The 21,815-nt window shown below is 37.6% G+C and overlaps 1 protein-coding gene across 11 annotated transcripts in view; it reads right to left on the bottom strand.

Moving 5' to 3' along the window:
• APC (APC regulator of WNT signaling pathway) overlaps positions 1-21,815 on the bottom strand; it is a 150,292-nt gene that overhangs the window by 37,145 nt on the left and 91,332 nt on the right. For all 11 annotated transcript variants that reach the window (XM_066382007.1, XM_066382010.1, XM_066382013.1 and 8 more), the window contains 2 exons: positions 19,684-19,767; positions 9,147-9,251 (listed from right to left, as the gene is read on the bottom strand). In XM_066382007.1, the coding sequence (XP_066238104.1) occupies positions 9,147-9,251; positions 19,684-19,767 (189 nt within the window). The remainder of the gene's footprint in view (positions 1-9,146; positions 9,252-19,683; positions 19,768-21,815) is intronic.

Here is a 21,815-nt window from a genome sequence, read left to right as displayed (position 1 = left end):
TAGTTAACTTTCCTATCTTTCTTCATAGTGGTTATTTTATTTTTATTATTTTTGAGAGAGAGAGAGAGAGAGGGTGGAGAGAGAGAGAGAGAGAGGGAGGAGAGATATGAGAAGCATCAACTTGTAGTTGCGTCACTTTTAGGTTTTCATTGATCACTTCTCATAGGTGCCTCGGCTGAGGGGCTCAAGCCGAGCCAGTGACCCCTTGCTGAAGCCAGTGACCTTGGGACCGACACAATCCCACCCTAAGCCAATATTCCCACACTCAAGCCTATGACTGGCAACCTCGGGGTTTTGAACCGGGAACCTTGCATTCCAGGTCAACACTCTATCCACTGTGCCACCACTGGGCAGGCCATAGTGGCTATTTTAGACAGGCCTACTTTTGTATAAAATTGTGGCTCTTTTCCTTCCTTTACCACAAATAATTTCACCTTCTAATTTACAGAGAAATAAAAGTCATCAGAAAAACTCCCTCAACTTCTTGCTACCAAACTGACAGAATTACCTGGCTCTGTCTTCTTCCCTGCTGCTGCAGCAGAGGCACCTTCTCCTACCTAACGCCCACCCTCCACGTGTGCTCTGGATCCGCTCTCCCCATTTCTCTCTGTTCTTTTGGATCTTCAACCTTTTTCTGTCCCAATTCCTTTCTATCACAATTCAAACATGCTCATCTCTTCTATCTTATCAAACAACCTTCAAATTTTCTTTCAAACCTGTACTCTGCATCAGCTAACAGTCATTTCTCTCTCGAACAGTTCACACCCAGACTTTTTGAGTTAGCTAAAATTGTTCTCTTCTGCTTTCTAATCTTTCATTTAAACCCCCAACTCACTCCAATATGATAAGGTAAGGAGGAAAGTCAATGAAATTGTTTTTGCCATGATTAGCATTATATACATACTTCTTTTTTTAAAACCCAGTGGAGATTTTTTGGCCCTTATGATTGACTGTGGATACTGTTAACTATTTCCTCTTTTCTCAAACAATATTATTCCCCTGCTTTGGGATTTTAGTGGTCTTCATCTTCTCACTTTATAATCACAAAAGACATAAAAATCTTTCATACTTTTAATTATTATATTCTTAACCTTTCCCCTCAATTCTAAAACCAACTAGCCTATCTCACATTTCTACTTCAATGTCTAAATATCTTTGTTAACATTTTCAAAACTAGATTATTTTCCCTCAAACCTGCTTTTCATCTACTGATGTCACTGACCTGCATCACTACCTGCTAGCCCAGTGGTTCTCAACCTTTCTAATGCCGTGACCCCGCAATATAGTTCCTCATGTTGCAGTGACCCCAAACCAAAAAATAATTTTGGTGGCTACTTCATAACTGTAATTTTGCTTCAGTTATGATTCGGAATGTAAATACCTGATATGCATTATGTATTCTCATTGCTACAAATCAAACATAATTTAAACATAGTGATCACAAAAACAATATTTAATTATATATTGAGAAATATTTATTACTAATGGACCTCCTTACCTAGTGTGTTGGGGCTACCATTCCGTAAATAGCTGCTTAATTAATGGATCTGTTTTTTCCAGATTAGTGGCAAGTTTTCTATATAGAACAGTGTGAACTACGTCATAGGATACACTGCAGTTTCTGCACAGCATGGTATCTTTCAGGGCTCTTTCACACTATAAAGCAGCAGTTTCTGCGGTGGAATCCACATCTCATTTACTTCAATGGGAGACCCGTGGATTCTGCAGAAGAGAGATCCCCTGTACAGCAGAAATGCAGTTCCGACACATTTCTTCCTCTCCTATTCAAGCCAATGGGATGCCGCAGCAGATTCCGCTCAAATATAGAGCATGTTGCTTAATTTTTTCCATGCTAGAACTTTTCCTAGAGCAGAAAAATTCCAAAGGTGGAATCCGCCACCCCCAATAGACTGAAAGAGGCCTCACACTGAGGAATCTGCTGTGCGGATTCTGCAGTGTAAAAGATCTGCCTCCTATAGAAGTCTATCGGGGGTGGCAGATTCCACCTTTGGAATTTTTCTGCTCTAGGAAAAGTTCTAGCATGGAAAAAATTAAGCAACATGCTCTATATTTGAGCGGAATCTGCTGCGGCATCCCATTGGCTTGAATAGGAGAGGAAGAAATGTGTCGGGAACTGTCATTTCTCCACCTCTTATTGAAATCAAAAGGAGGCTGCGGCGGATTGTGTGGTAACCCGAGATTCTCGGGAGCTCTCTTCCACAAAATCCGCTGCACTCCCAATGAAATCAATAGGAGGCGGATTCAATGCCGGAAACCGCTGATTTCAGCAGTTTCCTCATTCAGAATATGGGAAAATAGTGGGAGATATGGGAGACAATTAAACATTGGGGAACAGTGTGAACTACATCTTATAGTGGTCTCTTATAGTATAAGACCGATGTAGTTCACACTGTGTAAATGTATGGTGCTTTGTGTAAGTGTAAGCTGCTTTGTGTACTGTGTAATGATTACACACAAAGCACCTTACACTTACACAGTATTGTGTGTATGGTGTATGTACTGTTTTTACATTATTATCCTTTTTTACACCAGCAGGCTGTCTCGCAGGCTCTCTGCCTCTTGCCTCTCCACCTCCTAGGCTTCTGTCCTCCGGCGCTTGCTGCACCCGCCCACTGATGACATCAGCAAGCACCGGACACATGTAATGAGCTGCTATGGATGCGCAGCCGCGGGGCTATGCACTGTGGAGCGTCCCCCCCCTCAGCCCCTTAGGCCCCGGACGGATGATGCAATCACGTCTGCGCATGACCGCAGGCATTCAGTTTGGAATGCACGTCCATAACAGCGTGCGTTCAAGCTGAATAGCACTGCTGCAGACGGTAGCGCGGCTTTTCAGCGGCTAAAGCCATAGGAAATATGTATTTTCCGATGGCTTTAGGCAACCCCTGTGTTTTGGTCGTTCGACCCTAGCCGGGTTCGCGACCCACAGATTGAGAACCGCTGTGCTAGCCGCTTATGACAGAAACCTGGGAGTTATTCCTAACTTCTCCTTCCCCTCAACTTTCACACCCAACACTAAAGCTTATGAATTCTATTTGCCAAATATTTTCAGATACTCAGATATCTGTTGAGTAAAGGACTTAAATCGATCAATTCTTCCCTAACCCTAAGCCATCAGCATAGTTCATCTAGATTACTGTTATCTAATTTACCCAAATAGTTTTGAAGAGTCATAATAAAGTAACTTATAATTTTTTCCAGGACCAACCTTACCCTAAAACTAGGTGATGTGCTCTGTGTTCCTGCAGCACTGTGTACCTGCTCTCCCATAGTACTTACGCATTTTGTGGACACTGCTCATGCCTTACTTCTAGATTATACATTTTTGAGGGTAAGGTAGCATCTACCTAGCTTACCACCATATTCTAGGGTTGAGAATAGTCTTGGTATAATGTACATGCTTAGTAAACATATGATGAACATTGATGATGAGATGTTAATTACCTTTCAGGGGTAAGGGGTCGAGGAAAAGGTTAACAGCAGAATGAAAAATGGGGTAGGAAATAGAAAGATGGAGATAAGATGAATGTACCTATCCTTCAAGTAAGTACAATTCCTTTCTACTACATTCTAGAATCAAGCATTTGTCTATTTTCTACTTTCCCTTTATTTATCCAAATATATTCATTGCCATTATAGGCACTTAATGCTTGACAGTTACACTTAACCAAGTAGATATACAATTTCAATTATACCTGCTATGTCAGAACCTCATCTATCTTCCTGCTGTTCACTTTGGAAAGGGATTCTACTTATAAGGCAGTGCCACTAACTCACTACGAAACCTGGCACAAGAAGAGAAAGAAGAATTTTCCATTTTTTTTTCTGTACAAACTGTACCTGGGAGTTATCAAACAGTAGATAAGTAATTTTTCTTTACAGAAGTATTCCAGATAATTTTGTAACTCTTAATGGAGCCAGACACTGAATACCATGGCTATTAATATCAGTGAAGGAGAGACAACCACACATTAGTGTGCTTCCTGATGGAAGATCACAATACTACTTAGAAAAAAGTCTTGCCAAAAAATAAAAGAGGATTAAACCTAACTGAACACATCTCTATGTTCAACTACCAATTGATAGGAAATACAGAGGATAGAGAAACATGTCAAACTACACTATGGATATGTTATCAGCAAAATCTAGACTACGAAAAACTCTGTAAGACAAACAACTTTGGTTCTTAAACAAATAAAAGCAAGAAAACAAAAGGGACAAAGAAGAAACCTATAGTAAAAGAGACTTCAGAGAGATGTTAACCAATCTCAATGCTTGAACTGTATCTAACCCTGAGTCAAAAAAACTGAAAAATCATGACATTTATGAAAAAGTTGCAAATTTGAATACTTGGGAGTATATAATGGCTCTATAGTTATATATTTTAAAAGTGTTCTCATCTTTTGGAAATACACAGTAAAATATCCAGGGAAGAAATGACGATGTGTGGAATCTTCAAAAATAAAATGGGAGGGCAAAGTGGATGAGGTACATGCAGATTACTATATCATTGTTTGTCTCTGTATATGTTTGAAATTTTCCACACTAAAAATTTTAAAACACTTATTAGCAGCAGAAAAGGTTTTCTTACCGATTTCATCCTTTCCCACTCTTGGTTGAATTTCATTATTTATTAGTTGTCACTAGAGGTCTGGTTCTAAACTTGAAATAGAAACGCTGGGAACCAATTCATAAATGAATTGTACACATAGTTATACACTAAGCAATCAGGAATCTGACCTGTATAGTTTACTTCTAGCTTTCTCTTCCCATTTAATTCCCAAGGGAGATAGATACACACACTAAGACATATCATAATTAAAATGACAAAGGTTAAAGACAAGGAGATAATATTTTAAAAAGCAGCAAGAGAAAAGGAGCTAGTTACCAACAAGGAAGCTCTCATAAGACTGTGAGCTGATTTCTCAACAGAAACTGGAATAAAATAAATATCTGAAGTGATGAAAAGCAAGAACCTTCAACCAAGGCTATCATTTAAAATCAAAGGGAAAATAAAGAGCTTCCAAACAAGAAAAAGCTAAAGGAGTTCGTATTATAGGAAATGTTAAAAGGCCTGCTTTAGGAAGAAACAAACAGAAAGAGAAACATAGCTAAAAGAGTAAAATGGCAATAAATACATACCTACCAATAATCACTTTAAACCTAATGGCTTAAATGCTCAAATCAAAAGACATAGGGTAGCTGTATGGGTAAGAAAGCAAGGCCCATATGTATGCCATCTACGAAAGATCCATCTTAGAACGAAAAATATACACAAACAAAAAGTAAAGGGATGTAAAAAGATAGTTCACTCAACTGGAAATGAAAAAAAAAAAAGCTGTGGTAGCAATACTTATATCTGACAAAACAAACTTTGAAAAAAGGCTATCATAAGAGAAAAGGAAGGACACTACAAAATGAAAAAGGGAGCAATCCAACAAAAGGATTTACTCCTTGTAAACATTTATGCACCAAACACAGCAGCACCTAATATATAAAACAAAATGTGATAAACATATAAGGAGAGATAGACAGTAATATAATCATAGTAGAGGATTTTAATACCCCATAGACATAAGTGGATAAATCTTCCAGACAGAAATTCAACAAGGAAATGGTGGCCTTAATGACAAACTATATCAGCTGGATTTAATTGATATCATCAGAGGATCTCACCGCAAAGTTGCAGAATATACATTCTTTTCAAGTGCACATGGGACATTTTCTAGGATAAATTACACGCTAGGACACAAAACAGTATCAACAGATTTAAGAAGACTGAAAACACATCAAACATATTCTCTGACCATAATGGTATGAAATTAGAAATCAATCACCAGAATAAAACTGAAAAACACATAAAACATGGGAAGCTAAATAACATGTTACTAAACAATGAATGGGTTAACAATGAGATCAAGGAAGAAATCAAAAGATACCCTGAAACCAATGAAAATGAACACACAACAACTCAAAATCTATGAGAAAAATAGAAAGCAGTCATAAGAAGGAAATTCATAGCATTACCTACCACAAAAAAAAACACAAGAAAAATCTCAAATAAATAATCTAACTTTACACTTTAAAGAAATTTGAAAAAGAACAAGCAAAGCCCAAAGTGTGTAGAAGAAAGGAAATAAAAAGATTAGAACAGAAGTAAATGAAATAGTCTTAAAAAAAAAATTCAAAAGATCAATGAAACCAAGAGCTGGTACTCTGAAAAGATAAACAAGATTGACCTTCAACCAGACTCAACAAGAAAAGAAAGAAAAGACCCAAATAAGTTCCAGGGGAGACTACAGATCAAGATACCCTCTTTGTAGAAGGGATGCCAGTCCTTCCAAACAACACATACTTATGTTATCTACTCTTTATCAGGGACTGTGGGAGCATAAAAATGGACAAAACTAGACAGAATCCTTGGCCTTCTGAGCTTACAGTTTAGTGGGGGAAATAGATATTAATCAGATATTCAAACAAATAAATGTAAAACTGCAAATGTGGTCATCTTCGAAAAAGAGAAACATGCTAGGAGAACCTGTAACAGTGGGATTTGAACTATTCAACCTCTTGAGAAAGTCATCTTAAGCTCAGGCACACAAGAACTGATGTAACTGAATGAAGGAGGACAAAGAGAGCACTACAGGCAGTCAGTCCCCTGGCTATGAACAAGATAGGTTCTGGAGGTTTGTTCTTAAGATGAATTTGTATGTAAGTTGGAACAGGAAGTATATGAGAAGCCTGTTAACCATTACCAATACTGAGTGTTATTAATCTTTGCTAACCCAATGGCCTTAAAAATACCTCATTTTGGTTGTAGTTTATATTTATACATTATTATTAATAAAACTGATAATCTTTCCATATGTTTTCAAGTCATTTCTATTTCCTTTTAATTCCTGTTTTAACAGCCTTTTTTCCATGTTTTAACAGTTTTTCAATAGTTAATTTATAAATACTCTGTTTTTTAAATTTTACTTATTGATATTTAGGGAGACAGGAAGCGAGAGAGAGAAAGAAACATTGATCTGTTCCTGTATGTGCCCCGACTGCGAATTGAACCAGCAATCTCTGTGCTTTTGGGTATGCTTAATCAACTGAGCCATCTGGCCAGGGCGTAAATACGCTTTATGTATTTTGAATTTTAACTTTTTCTGTGCAATAAATATTCATAAATAATGTGATCTTGGTTGTTTGCTTTATAATCTTGCTCTGATTTTATGACACAATGAAGTTTTACACTCTTATATGAAACCTACTGAACCTTTTTAAAAAATGTTTATTTTATTGATTTTTAGAGAGAGGGAGGGAGAGAGCAGGAGAGAGATAGGAACATTGATCTGTTCCTGTATGTGCCCTGACCAGGATCGAACTGGCAACCTCTGTGCTTCGGGATGATGCTCCAACCAACTGAGCTATCTGGCCAGGGCCTATTGAGCCCTTTTTTATGGTTTCCTACCTACCTCATGATTATAAAAATTTTACCCATACTTTCTTGTAATCTTTTAATATTTTTTAGTTTTATTTTTGACATTAAATCTAATCTTAGGATTAATTCTGATGAAATAAGTGTGATAAAATTCAACTATTATTTTTTAACTGGACACCCAGATTGGACAGGTAAGGCTTTAAAGTAGTATATAATAATTGCAATATGACCCAAAGCATTAATGGTAAGTCTAATCCTAAGCACAGAATTTTTTTCTGTCAAAAGGAACTTTCTTTCTTTCTACATATGTGCAGAAACATATAAGCTTCCCAAGTAATTCCCTAAACAACAAAGAAATAACTCAAATGTGGCCCTTGCCAGTTAGCTCAGAGGTTAAGTGTCATCCTGAAACAACAAGGTTGAGGGTTCGATCCCTGGTCAGGGCACACACAGGAAGCAACCAAAAAATAATGACTGAATGGAACAACGATACTTCCCTTCCTCCTCCCTTCTCTCTCTCCCTTTCTCTCTCTAGCTCTCTAAAAATCAATAAAAATTAAGCATTGGCCAGATAGCTCAGTAGGTTGGAGTGCTAAATACCTGGTCAGGGCACATATAGGAACAGATGATGTTCCTGTCTCTCTCTCTCACTCTCTCAAAAACAAAAGAAATGAAACAAAATAAAAGTCAAATGTGCTATTTAAATATAATTTCTTTTGCACTAATTTACCATCTATAACTTAGCACTTTCCCCACTGCAATGCTAACTAGTAATACTAAAATGAATTACTTTTTGTTTTAACTTAGTATAATAAATTTTAGCTTCAATTTTAAGTTTTAAATTTTAATAAACTAAAAGAAGCATGCTCATTTTCATAAATACCAAAAGTAACCTATAAACACTAAAGAAATAGTTTATGTCAACCATAGGAAAATTACCTTAAAATCAACTTAGTGAAATTCTATTTTTAAATAATTATTTAGTTACAGCATAAATATATTCACTGAAAAACCACAGAGCATACAGAACACCTCAAAGAAAAATTCTGTTATATTAGGATAAATCCAATAAGACTAATAGAAAATTGATGGCAGCACAATAAGACAATATAGTCCTACATTTCAAAAAAATCACACTGACTTCCACAATGTTGCTAAAAATGATATAATAGTTAAATATGACTAGGCTTTGTCTTTACTTTTTTATGAGCATTAGAATCATCTTCTCAAAGATAAGACTTAGATTTATAGATTTAAGTAATCTTGAATTACAAGAGAAAACAAGAACTCTAACAAAGTCCTTATGATCATTTTTTAAAAACAAAAATGTCTTTGCACAGAATGCCTTAGAGAAAGAGCAAACCTAGTCAACGCAAGCAATAACTAGGTCAAATCACATGCATAACCAAAATGCAGCTTAGTATTTATTTTTCAAAAAACTACTCACACTAATCACTTCAGATTAAAACACAAACAATTTAGACTATAAAATATACTTAGAGATTTGAAAACATTATTGTTAGATGTAATAAAGAATAATGATAGCATTTTGGTACTGAATTCTTCTTCTGAAGATATCCATTCAGGACTAAGAAAACAAGATTTACAGATCATTCTGGGGACCATCTAACTCCATATTCCTTTTGAAATATTTAAATAGTTAATTAAAAAAAAACCAATAAAATGATTTATTTACCTGACCACTACCAGAAGTTGCCATGTTGATTTCTGCCGCTCCTTGACCTTCATTCTGCCGCTCTGCTTCGTGTGAGCCAGCTTCATGCTTGCTCTGAGATGACCTCTGTTAACATGGAGTTAACATCATTACAGACAAAAATGGTGTATACCTTTTTAGCTCACAGCTTTTTTTCCTTCCTTGTTTTAAGGGTCTGAATGCATCAGTTATGAAGCTTTATGAAGGCAGAGGACTGCACTTCAGACTTCATAACCTCCAGCATGGTTGCCAGTCGGCTATTTCAGTAAGAGGAAAGTGAAGTGTGTCCCTTGAGCATTAGAGCTGCACAAGACAAAGGATTTTCTGAGACTCACAGAAACACCATCCTCCAGCAGCTGTGCTCACACCACTATCAGGAATATAATCCAACTAGAACAAATAACTGTCTTTTCTGCAAGGTCACATGATTCTGGCATTTAATGGAGCTGCAAATATAACAGTTACGCTATTACCTAAGCTTATAAATACCTTCTGTGTAAGTATACTTATACATAGCATTTGCTATTAAAATATATGAAACAAGCAGATAATCTCTTAGACTCTGATATAATTAAATTAAAAATCTTTTCTAATGTAACTACCAGCTGGTATATGAAATGAAAATGACAGATTATATCTAGTAAAAGTAGGCATTTCAAGATAGATTATATCCAGTATAAAGCAGTGATTTGTAAAAAATAACACTGCAGAATCAAAAACAATTTTTCCAATATCTTTTATAGAAACAATTACAAATATGATTGCTCTGGGAAAACGACTCTGAAATAAAAATTATACTTTAAAAAGTGTTACATTATAGTGGATAATTATCTTACAAAATGGCTTCCACTGGAACTTCTTTAAACATCATGCTTTCTTAGACCATTTAAAATGTGACTTAAAAATTAATTTACATGCAACATTTCCATCAATAAACTAGTATAACTATGTAGGCTAAAAGTGAGGTAGCCCTAATAATCTGGCAATAGAAGAAAAAAACAGTATCATCTGAAAATCACACTATAAAATTGATAAAAATGAACAAAGGTAGAGACATATAGAGTCAATTTAGAAACAAAATGAATCAAAACCAATGAAAATCACAAAGATTTGACACTAACATAACCGAAGATGTCAATGTAAAAGTAGCAACCGCTATGCTAGTTACCTGCATTATGTGCTAAGGAAAGAATGCTAAGCAAACCAGACATTGTTCTAGGCACTCTTGGAGCTTACTGTCCAGTCAGGGATACTATCAAATAATGGGAGAAATAACAATAAAGTTAAAACTTTGACAAGTGCTCTGAAAGAAGGGCACAAGGTGCTATAAGAATATGTAACAGGAGTCATATGGTCTGGGGGTTTGGGGAAGAGCTCTCTTAGGAAGACCTGTTTGAATTAAGATCTGAATAATAAATAGAGGAGTTTTAAGAAAAGGGACATGGGTACAGGATGAAGGTTTTATGTAAACAGAAGATCATATAAAAGACCTGGAAATAGAAGGAAGCATGGCTTGTTTTAGCATATCAGAGAATCATGGGGTGAAGAGAACAGAAAGACAGTAAAATACTGATTTTGTTGAATTTTAGTGATTCTCAGATCACATTCTTGCTCCCAAATAACTAATATGAGCATATTAATGAAAAATGTTTTATGTAAATTGATTTTATAAAGTCAGTTTTTTTTTTTTTTTAAGAGAGAGAGAAGGGCGGGACACAGAGAAACAGGAAGGGAGAGAGATGAGAAGCATCAAATCATTTTTGCGGCACCTTAGTCGTTTATTGATTGCTTTCTCATATATGCCTTGACTAGGGGACTCCAGCTGAGTCAGTGACCTTGGGCTCAAGCCAGAGACCATGGGGTCATGTCTATGATCCCAGGCTCAAGCTGGCAACCCTGGGGTTTCAAACCAGAGTCCTCAGCATCCCAGGCTGATGCTCTATGCACGGTGCCACACCCTGGTCAGGCTAAAGTCAATTTTTAAATGGTCTAAGATCAGTGGTCAGCAAACTCATTAGTCAACAGAGCCAAATATCAACAGTACAACAATTGAAATTTCTTTTGAGAGCCAAATTTTTTAAACTTAAACTATATAGGTAGGTACATTCCTTATTGAGGTAGCGCCCGCACATGGTATTTTGTGGAAGAGCCACACTCAAGGGTCCAAAGAGCCACATGTTGCTCGCGAGTCGCAGTTTGCAGAGCAGGGGTCTAAGTAAATAGGAAACAGAGGATATCACTCTGGAGGCTAACGTATTTATGTAAGTGTGACATGATGGCACTTTGTACTAAGAAAGCAGTGATGGAGATAAAAGAAGTGGAGACATAGAGATAAATCTGAAGGACTTGGTGGTAGATTGGGTACGGCGTGTGAAGAAAGAGAACTGGTGTCAAGAATTACTCCTATGTTCCTTAGCTCACACATCTGAATAAGAATGGTGTTAATAATAAAGATTGATAATAACTTAAAAGAGGATAAAGGTTTTCTGAAGGAGGGAGAGTGGTAAGAAGACTCAGGAAGAGACCTTTTATTATGTTTTAGCTATGGTGGATTAAAGTGCCTTTGACACAAGGGGAGATGCAGAGTAGGCACACAGATTTAGGAGTCTGGAGCTCAGAGCTAGAAAAACAAATTTAAGCACCAATAGTATACAGATGGTAACAAACTCTAAGCACAAATGAGATGGTCTTAGGAAGGGACAATACACAGAAAAGAGAAATAAGCCTTAAGAAATTCCTACAATTAACATCCACATAAAGGAACATGAGCCCTTAAAGGCCAAACAGGTGGAAAGACACCAAAAAAATATTGTCATATGTGCCAAGAGAAAAATAATTTCAAATAACAAGAAGTATTCAATAATGTGAAAAGTGTTAAGATGAAGACTGAAAATATCAAGTTAATTAACAATATGAAAGTCACGGATGGTCCATGCTAGTGAAATTATGGGAATGGAAATTAGATTGGCTTGGATTAAGAGTGAATGGTGGCCCTGGCTGCTTGGCTCAGTGTATAGAGTGTCAGCCTGGGGCATGAACATCCGGGTTCAATTCCTGGTTAGGGCACACATGAGAAGCGACCATTTTCTTCTCTTCGCCTCCCTCCATCCCCTACTCTCTCCCCTCACAGCCAGTGGCTCGATCAGTTTGATTAGTTCGAGCATCAGCCATGGGCACCAAGGATAGCCTGGTTGGTCCAAGTGTCGGCTTCAGGTACCGAGGATAGTTTGGTTGATTTGAGCATCGACCCCAGATGGGGGCTGCTGGGTGGACCCTGACTGAGGCATATGCGGGAGTCTGTCTCACTATCTCCCCTCCTCTCACTTGAGAAAAAAAAAATGAATGAATGGTGGGACGTGACTGGTGGTGGCACATAAAGTGTCAACCTGGAAATCTTGAGGTTGCTGGCTTGAGGGTGGGATCCTTGATATGATCCCATGGTCACTGGCTTGAACAAGGGGTCACTGATTCAGCTGTAGCCTCCCAGTCAAGGTCCATATGAGAAGCAATCAGTGAACAACTAAAGTGTCATAACTATGAGCTGATGCTTCTCATTTCTCTCCCTTCAGCTCGCCCCGCTTCTTACACGTGTGCACAAAAAGAAAAAAAAACAAAAACAAAAATCAAACAAACAAAAAAGAGTAAATGGTGAGGAGAAATGTAGACTTGGAGTCTAGAAACACCTTTAGAGTGGGGACTGGGAAAAGACAATGAGGGAGGGAAGGGGAGATGAAGACAGACAGTTGCAGGCAGGGGTGGAATTGAGGAAAGTTCATTTTATATTTTAAACATAAGATCTGATTCTGTTTAATTGTCAATGGAAAGGTGCTACAGAAGAGGAAGATGATAAATACTTGAGAGAAAAAAGTAAAATGTTCCTGAGAAGGCAGGAATTGAGAATCCAAAGTGCAAGAAGGAAGTAGTGCACAATGCTTCCTGTTAGGAGACATAGTTTCTCTGATAGCTACTGTTTTCTGTGTGAAGGAGGACGTGGAATTATTAGAAGAAGGGAGAAAGGGTTGAAATAGTTATTTCCAATGGAGGGAAAATGGAGGACCCAAAGAAACATAGTAGGCATTCAGGACTACCAGGCCCATTTGATGATGATGATAAGGAAAAATAGGATGAAGTTTAAAAAAAAATCTAATGTTTACTATGCATTTATCACTTGTCATACACTAATTTAATCCTCATAACAACTCTACGAGGTAGTGGAATTATTATCCCTATGAGGTAGTGGAATTATTATCCCCATTTTACTGACGAAGAAACTGAGACACAGGGAAGTATCTGGCCTTAGGTCACATACCTAGTCAATGACAGAGACAGACTACCCAGAGAGTCTGATTGCAGAGCCAAACTAATAGCTAACATTTACGGCTATTACTTTTTCTCCTCCTTCCTTATTTACTTCCCTTTATTCTTTCATTGATCCTAGGCTACAGATGTGCCTGCATCTCTGATCACTGTCTAAAACTAGTGCTAACATTGAAGGCAAAGAAGCTGTTCTGAATCCTAACTAGTTTCCTCATTCCTATTGTTACTGGATAACTAGGACTAAAATATATGCTTTTTGTTGAGGTATTTCCATACCACAAAATTCACCCAATGTAAGTGTACAATTCAATGATTTTTATTAAATCTACCAAGTATGACCACAATCCAGTTGCAAAACATTTTCATCTTTCTAATAAGATCTCCTGTGCTTATTTACAGATAATCCTCATTACTACCCACAGTTCCAGGCAACTAATTTGTCTTTATAAATGTACATTTCCTGGACATTTCTTCTCAATGGAATATGTGGACTTACACGTCTGGCTTCTTTTACTTAGCATGTTTTTTAGGTTCATCCACATTATAGTATGTATCATCAATTTGTTTCTTTTTATTACCAAAGAGTATTTCATTATAAGGATATACCATATCTGTATTCATTCACCAGGCAATATATACTTTATTGTTTCTACTTTTGGGCTAGAATGAATAATACTGCCATAAAAATTCAAGTAAGAGTTTTTGTGTAGACACATGCTTTCATCTCTCGGACAGATACCTAAAAGTAGAATTACTGAGTCACACGGTATCTCTATGTTTAATATTTTGAGAAACTGCCAGTTTTCCAAGTGGCTGTACCATTTTAAAGTCTCACCAACACTGTATTTATTCACATCCTTGCCAATGCTTATTACGACTGTCTTTATGAGTACAGCCATCCTAACAGATGTAAAGTGGCACCTCACTGTTTTTGTTTTTTTGAGAGACAAGAGACAGAGACACAGGAAGGGAGAGAGGAGAAGCATCAACTCGTAGTTGTGGCACTTTAGTTGTTCAATGATTGCTTCTCATATATGCCTTGAATGGGGTGCTCCAGCTGAGCCAATGACCCGTTGTTCAAACCAGCGACTTTTGGGCTCAAGCCAGCAACCATGGGATCATGTCAATGACGCCATGCTCAAGCCAGTGACTCCGTACTCAAGCTGAACAAGCCCACACTCAAGCTGGCGACCTGAGGGTTTGGGACCTGGGACACTCTATCCACTGTGCCACCACCTGGTCAGGCCTCACTGTAGTTTTGATTTGTATTTCCCTAATGACTAATAATGTTGAGCATCTTTTCATCTGTTCATTGGCCATTCCTGTATCTTTTCTCATGCAATATTTATTCAACTGTTTTGTCCATTTTTAAATTGGGCTGTCTCCTTATTATTGAGTTGTAAGTACTTTGCAGAGGATTTTAATAAATATTTTTCCCTGGCTTATTATCTAGAGCTTTTAAAAACCATGCTATGATTTTTCTCACTGTTTCTTAAATAACCTGCCAGAAATAATGCACAAGTAGCAGCACTGGTTGTCTCTTATGCCCTTCTGTAATTTGAATCATGTGCAATAATTATGCCCCTTGAATTATGTGCAGCATCTAGACAGGAAACCAGAACTGTTGGGAGGTAAGGCAGAGACAGTGCGATAAGCACTGCAATAAGCACAATCTGCTTAGTGGTGGAGAAATTATTTGGCAGCAATCTCTTCTTGTCTATATTGCATATAAACTAATTTATAAGTGTCAAATCCCCAGTATTCTCCATTTTCTAGATTTTCTCTGTGATCTCTATTAGAAAAATGACAATAATGCAATAAAAAAACTAAAAACAGCAAAATAATTTAAAAAGGGGTTTTAGTTCTTTTCCTCCTTCCTTCTCCTCTTCCTTCTCTTCCTCTCTCTTTCTCTTTCCCTCCCTCCCTCCCTCCCTCCCTCTCTCCCTCTCTCTCTTTCTTTCTTTCTCTCTCTCTTTCTCCCTTCCTCCCTCCCTCCCTTCCTTCCTTCCTTTCTTTCTTTTTTCTTTCTTTCGTGACAGGAGGGGAGGCAGAGACAGACTCCCACAGGTGTCCCGGTTCTGCCCATCTGGGACTGTTGCTCTGTTGCAAGTAGAGCCATTTTTTAGTGTCTGAGGTGGAGGCCATGGAGTCATCCTCAGTGCCCGGGGAAACTCATGCTAATTGAGCCATGGCTGCAGGAAGGAAAGGGGGGGGGAGAGAGAGAGAGAGAGAGAGAAGAAGGGGAGGGGTGAAGCAGATGGGCACTTCTCCTGTGTGCCCTGATGGGAATAATTGAACCAAAAGGGTCATAACACCCAAATGACAAGTCAAAGAAAGTTGTTCAACTATGCAAATGAGATGCAAAACCAACCTTTATTTCATTGGTGAAAATGCAGTATAGAAAAGGCTGAAAGTACCTACGTGTTCCCTGATCCTCTAATTTCTGTAAGCAGTGTACATTCTCCTTTCAAATTTAATAGGCAGTTTGATTAGAGGTTTAAATTTACAGGCTGGTATGGTATAATATAAAATATATCTTTTGTCCCTTCATTTCTGGGAGACAGAACTTCAAAAACCCTTGGAATTCCTTGATTTTACTGTGCAAATAGGGTGCCTCAAGGAGGGCCCCAAGAAAGCTTCAGTGCTGGTCACCAGAGAAACCAACTGTATTACTAGGGGGTTAGAACTCTGGGCCAGATTGACCTCCAGGGAGAGGAAGAGGCTGGAACTGAGTTAAGTCACGTAGCCACCTATTTAATCAAGCATGCCTATATAATGAAACCCCAATAAAAACTCTGGACACCAAAGTTCAGTGGAGCTTTCTGGCTGATAAAAACACTTACATGCTGGGAGAGTGGTATGTCCAGACTCTATGAGGATAGAACATGGAAGCTCTGCATCCTCCATTCCTTACCTTCTTTTCTTTTTTTTTACCGAGACAGAAAGTCAGAGAGAGGGATAGACAGGAATAGACAGACAGGAACGGAGAGAGATGAGAAGCATCAATCATCAGTTTTTCGTTGCGACACTTTAGTTCAGCGGTTCTCAACCTGTGGGTCGCGAAATATTTTATTTAAAAATGTATTGTATAATAAATATGTATTTTCTGATGGCTTTAGGTGACCCCTGTGTTTTGGTCGTTCGACCCCCACCGGGGTCGCGACCCACAGGTTGAGAACCGCTGCTTCAGTTGTTCATTGATTGCTTTCTCATACGTGCCTTGACCGTGGGGCTACAGCAGACCTAGTAACCCTTTGTTCAAGCCAGTGACCTTGGGTCCAAGCTCGTGAGCTTTGCTCAAACCAGATGAGCCCGCGTTCAAGCTGGTGACCTTGGGGTCTCGAACCTGGGTCCTCCGCATCCCAGTCCGACGCTCTATCCACTGCGCCGCCTGGTTGAGCTCCTTACCCTCATATCTTGCCCTACATGTTTCTTTATTTCTGTTCCTGAGCTGTATCATAAAACTATAACTGAAAGTGTTGTACTCTCAGTGAGTCTGAGTCATTTTAAGAAATTATCAAACCTAAGGGGGTTGTGGGAAGTCCCAAATCTGTAGTCAGCTGGGCAGAAGTATGGGTGCCTTGGCACTGAAATGGGGGCAGTCTTGTGAAGGACTCTGGCCCCAATGTGTAGGGTCTATGCTAACTTCAGGTAGTTTTGGAACTGAATTCCACTGCAGTACATCCATCTGGGGTGGAATTTACAGCAAGGTGGGCAAAGTGAAGGTGGCTTGGGGACATCTAAAACTTGCAGCTGGTGCCTGAAGTGAAGCCCGTCTTGTGAATGACTTTACCTCTGTAGGGTCTACATTAGGTAGCACCAAAACTTAACTGAACTGTAGGACACCCAGTGTGGGTATCCGAGAACTTTTCCATTCTCTTTCAGAAACTCCTCTTTCATTTGGCTATTAAACACTCCTATAACAATACTTTGATTTTCTCGTCTTCTCTATTTTCAATCTTATTATCTTTTTGTTCTACTTTCTGAGAAATTTTCCTAACCTTTCTAGTGAGTTCACTTCTGCTATCACAATTTTAATTCCCCAAAATTCTTTTTTTAAAAATTCTCTAAATGTTCCTTTTATATACCATCATTTTCTTCCTTTTTGGATGCATTATCTTTTATCTGAGAATATTGATACTAGCTTTATTTTTCAAAAGTTTTCTTCCTGCATAGTATCTGTTTTCACTAAATTCTTTTGCATTAGAAACTTTTTCTTTTTTTCTTTAGTGAGAGGAGGAGAGGCAGAGACAGACTCCCACATGAGCCCTGACCGGAATCCACTGGGCAAGCCCACTAGGGGGCAATGCTCTGCCCATCTGGGGCCCTTGCTTTATTGCAACTGGAGTCATTTTTAAGTGCCTGAGGCAGAGGCCATGGTGCTTGGGGCCAACTTGCTCCAATCAAGCCATGGCTGCAGGAGGAAAGGAGAACAGAAAAAGAGAGATACAAAGAGAGAGAGAAGCAGATGGGCACTTCTCCTGTGCACCCTGACTGAGTGTTGAACCCAGGACGTCCACATGCTGGGCCGATGCTCTACCACTGAGCCAATCAGCGAGGGCCTAGAAATTTTCTTAAAATGCCTGAAGTCCTTAGTTATCCAACCATATTTAAGAGTGGGATACCTATGAAAAAGTTAAGTGAAACTCTTATGCCTGAGAGATGAAGCTTATTAACTACAGCTATCCTGTAGGCTAGTCTAGATGAATTGTTTTATTGAGAAATCTTCTAATGTCAATGTCTTTAGATCTCTTTTGGGGACGTTAGACATATTTCTTAGAGAAGTTGCTTCCCGAAACTTGCCTGTATTGTAAGCCTGGATACCAGTGAAGGTTTGAGCATTCGATAAGTAAATTGTTATTTAATGTAGTTTTTAATATGGTACATCCAACTTCAATTCTAGGCTTACTCCTATTCAAAGACACATTGTTTACCAGGCTTCCCCAAACTGCGGGCCGCATGCAGCCCCCTGAGGCCATTTATCTGGCCCCCGGCACACTTCCAGAAGGGGCACCTCTTTCACTGGTGGTCAGTGAGAGGAGCACTGTATGTGGTGGCCCTCCAACGGTCTGAGGGACAGTGAACTGGCCCCCTGTGTAAAAAGTCTGGGGACCCCTAGTTTATCCTTTCAAATAACTCTCATCTTTTGCTCGGACTGGAAAGGAGCAGTCACCCAGCTACGCAGAGTTGAAGAGAGGTCTGGAGCCTCTACTAGCTTCTTAACAAATTTTAAATCATCCTCTTACTTTTGGACCCCATTTTAATCCTCATATACAAAGGTATCTAGCGTAACCAATTCTGGAACTTTTTAAGACTCTACAATATAAAACAAGTTGCTTCCTAACTTCCTACTGTTAAACTGTAGGTCAATTCTCTACCAAATGTTTACCTGCTTTCTAGCTCCCTAAGTTTTATTTTATTTTTGTGACTGAGACAGAGAGAGAGAAATGGAGAGAGGGATATACAGGGACAGACAGAAAGGGAGAGAGATGAGAAGCATCAATTCTTCGTTGTGGCTCCTTCGTTGTTTATTGATTGCTTTCTCATCTGTGCCTTGATGGGGGGGGGGGGGCTACAGTGGAGCGAGTGACCCCTTGTTCAAGCCACTGACCTTGGGCTCAAGCCAGCAACCTTGGGCTTCAAGCCAACGACCAAAGGATCATGTCTATGACCCCACGCTCAAGCCAGCGACCCTGTGCTCAAGCTGGCAACCTTGGCGTTTCGAACCTGGGAGTGTGTCCAATGCTCTATCCCACTGTGCCTCTGTCTGGTCAGGCCCAAAACTTTATTGATGTCACCTCACCTAGTCTTTGTGACTGTTTCATTGTGTCTCTCACTGTCATTTTAATGAGGTTTGTGGAGTAAGCATAGATAAATGTGCAGCATCAATTTTTACTATGGATTACCAGAAGAAAATTTATTTACTAGCTGATAATAGCCAAATTAAATTAGTTTTCTGATTATATGTAAATTGACAACTGAAATAAAGTATTTGTATGGCTCTATAAAATTTTAATTGTTTAAAAGTTATAGGAAAAATCATAGTAGTCAAGGTTTTTGATAATTTAATTTCATGAAAAACAAAGTATCTCAATTCTCTAATCATCTATATTTCAATGATGTCACATTAATTATATATATTTTCTTTTCTTACAATAAATACCTATATTTATATCTGAAAACAATAAAGATGTTTACTAACCTCTGCTTCTGTTGCTTGGGACTGTAAAAGCTGTCGTATACGAAGTATGTCCTTCTCTATTTGTTGAATTCTGGTTACTCTTTGCTAAAATAAAATAAGTGACCAAATTAAATCTTTCTTATTAAAGATATTAGTGTAAATAATCATACTATGGCTACCACTTAACATCTCAGGATTATGTCAGACAATTCTTAGATTAGAAGTTAGATATTTATATATATTCACAGACTGATGACATTAGGTTCAGTTCAATTTTTTTAACATACCCAACTTTATACAACAGATCTATAGCTCTGTTTAGCAAAATGGTACAACTATATGTCAAATTGTACATAATGCAGGTAGTATGAAAAATTGTTTAAAAGTTAATCTCAAAAAATATTTCAATGAAGGGAAAATTACACCTGAATTTAATCCTTTATATTAATTCAGATGTCAGTATCATGTAATAAAAAATCCATTATTTATATTTATATAAAACATGGCATGCTTGTAAAGAAAAACTGATTTGTTTTAATAAACATCAGGGTTTAAACAGGAGGATAAACATTCCCCAAAGTTATTCCTATTACAAGTTTATTTTTATTTCCAGTAATGGGTTCACTGATGGTCAAGCTTTTTCTTACTATCTGTTTACTTCAAGTAAACAGAAAGCAGTAACTGTAGATCAAAGAATATGGGAATGAAACAGTGGAAAAAGTCCTTTTAGAAAAAGCTAGATATTGCTTTAATTTGTATAAATACTAGTGAAAGTAGGAAAAACCAAATCACTTATATGTAAAAATCTTATAAACTGAAATTACTTTTAATTAGCTTTATGATAGATCGAATATACAGGTTTCAAATACAAGTACTGCCAATGTTGTACCATTTTCTGAAATAATTCTGTAGCTGATGTTCTAATATTGAGGTATGAAAAATTGTATTATAACAGTAATTGTTCTGATTGAAATAAATGTTAGTAGATAAAGTTGTTCCCAAACATTTTTGACTATAAGCCCCATCAAAAGATTTCTGAGCATGTATACCCCAATAGATAATAAAAGTACTATAACAAAAAACTTTAAGTATATATAATTTAAAAACTAATAAAAATTACCCTTTGATCATATCTAGTTTTGCTTAAATAGCCATGTCTTCTTCTTATTGACATAGTAAAAATGTTTACTGCTATTATCCAATACTATGCTAAATACAGAAAACGAATGGAAGTTGTGCTCACAAAATTAAAAAAAACCTCTTCCCTCCCTACCTTTGTAACACTAACACTATGCTGATTCTCTCTACCATGGATCTGAAAATAGTGAACGTAAGATAAATATTAATAAACAGGTCCGAGTCTAACTTACATCATGAAAATACGTTGAAGGACAAATGCCTGTACTATTGGTAGCTTTCTAAAGACATTATAAAGATGAACAATCACTTCTACAACCAGATGGTAAATATTTCCTGGTTTTACAGAAACAATGGAACTATACACAATTGCTGGCTTTGTAATATTTGAATATTTCTCCTTTCTTTATATGACTAGATACCCTCCCCCAATGAAGTCCTAAATTAAAATTTTTAATATTTAGAGGATAAAAGTATAAATTATAGCTAATATTCCTCTCCATAACACTAATTTCTTTTTTTGTTTTTTGTTTTTGCTTTTATAATAATTTTATTTTTTTAATGGGGCGACATCAATAAATCAGGATACATATATTCAAAGATAACATGTCCAGGTTATCTTGTCATTCAATTATGTTGCATACCCATCACCCAAAGTCAGATTGTCCTCTGTCACCTTCTATCTAGTTTTCTTTGTGCCCCTCCCCTTCCCTCTTTCCCCTCTCCCCCCGTAACCACTACACTCTTATCAATGTCTCTTAGTCTCACTTTTATGTCCCACCTACGTATGGAATAATGCAACACTACATTTCTATATTGCCAATATATCACTAAATCCTGAAGTGAAGTCTGTCTTAATGTCCACTGAGATGGATGATTTCTGACATGACAACCCTTGTGTTTCTGTTTCTCAACAGGAAAACGGAGGAGGCCAACAGTATTTTTCTTTTTCTATATGATAATCTTGAATATGTATGACATTATGTTTAATAAAAGTGCTTAATTGTTCAGGAGTA

The sequence above is a fragment of the Saccopteryx leptura genome, chromosome 4 (genome assembly GCF_036850995.1).
Source record: "Saccopteryx leptura isolate mSacLep1 chromosome 4, mSacLep1_pri_phased_curated, whole genome shotgun sequence".
NCBI classification, from domain to species: domain Eukaryota; kingdom Metazoa; phylum Chordata; class Mammalia; order Chiroptera; family Emballonuridae; genus Saccopteryx; species Saccopteryx leptura.
Note: the sequence above shows the minus strand (reverse complement) of the source record. Positions and strands in the feature narration are given on the sequence as shown.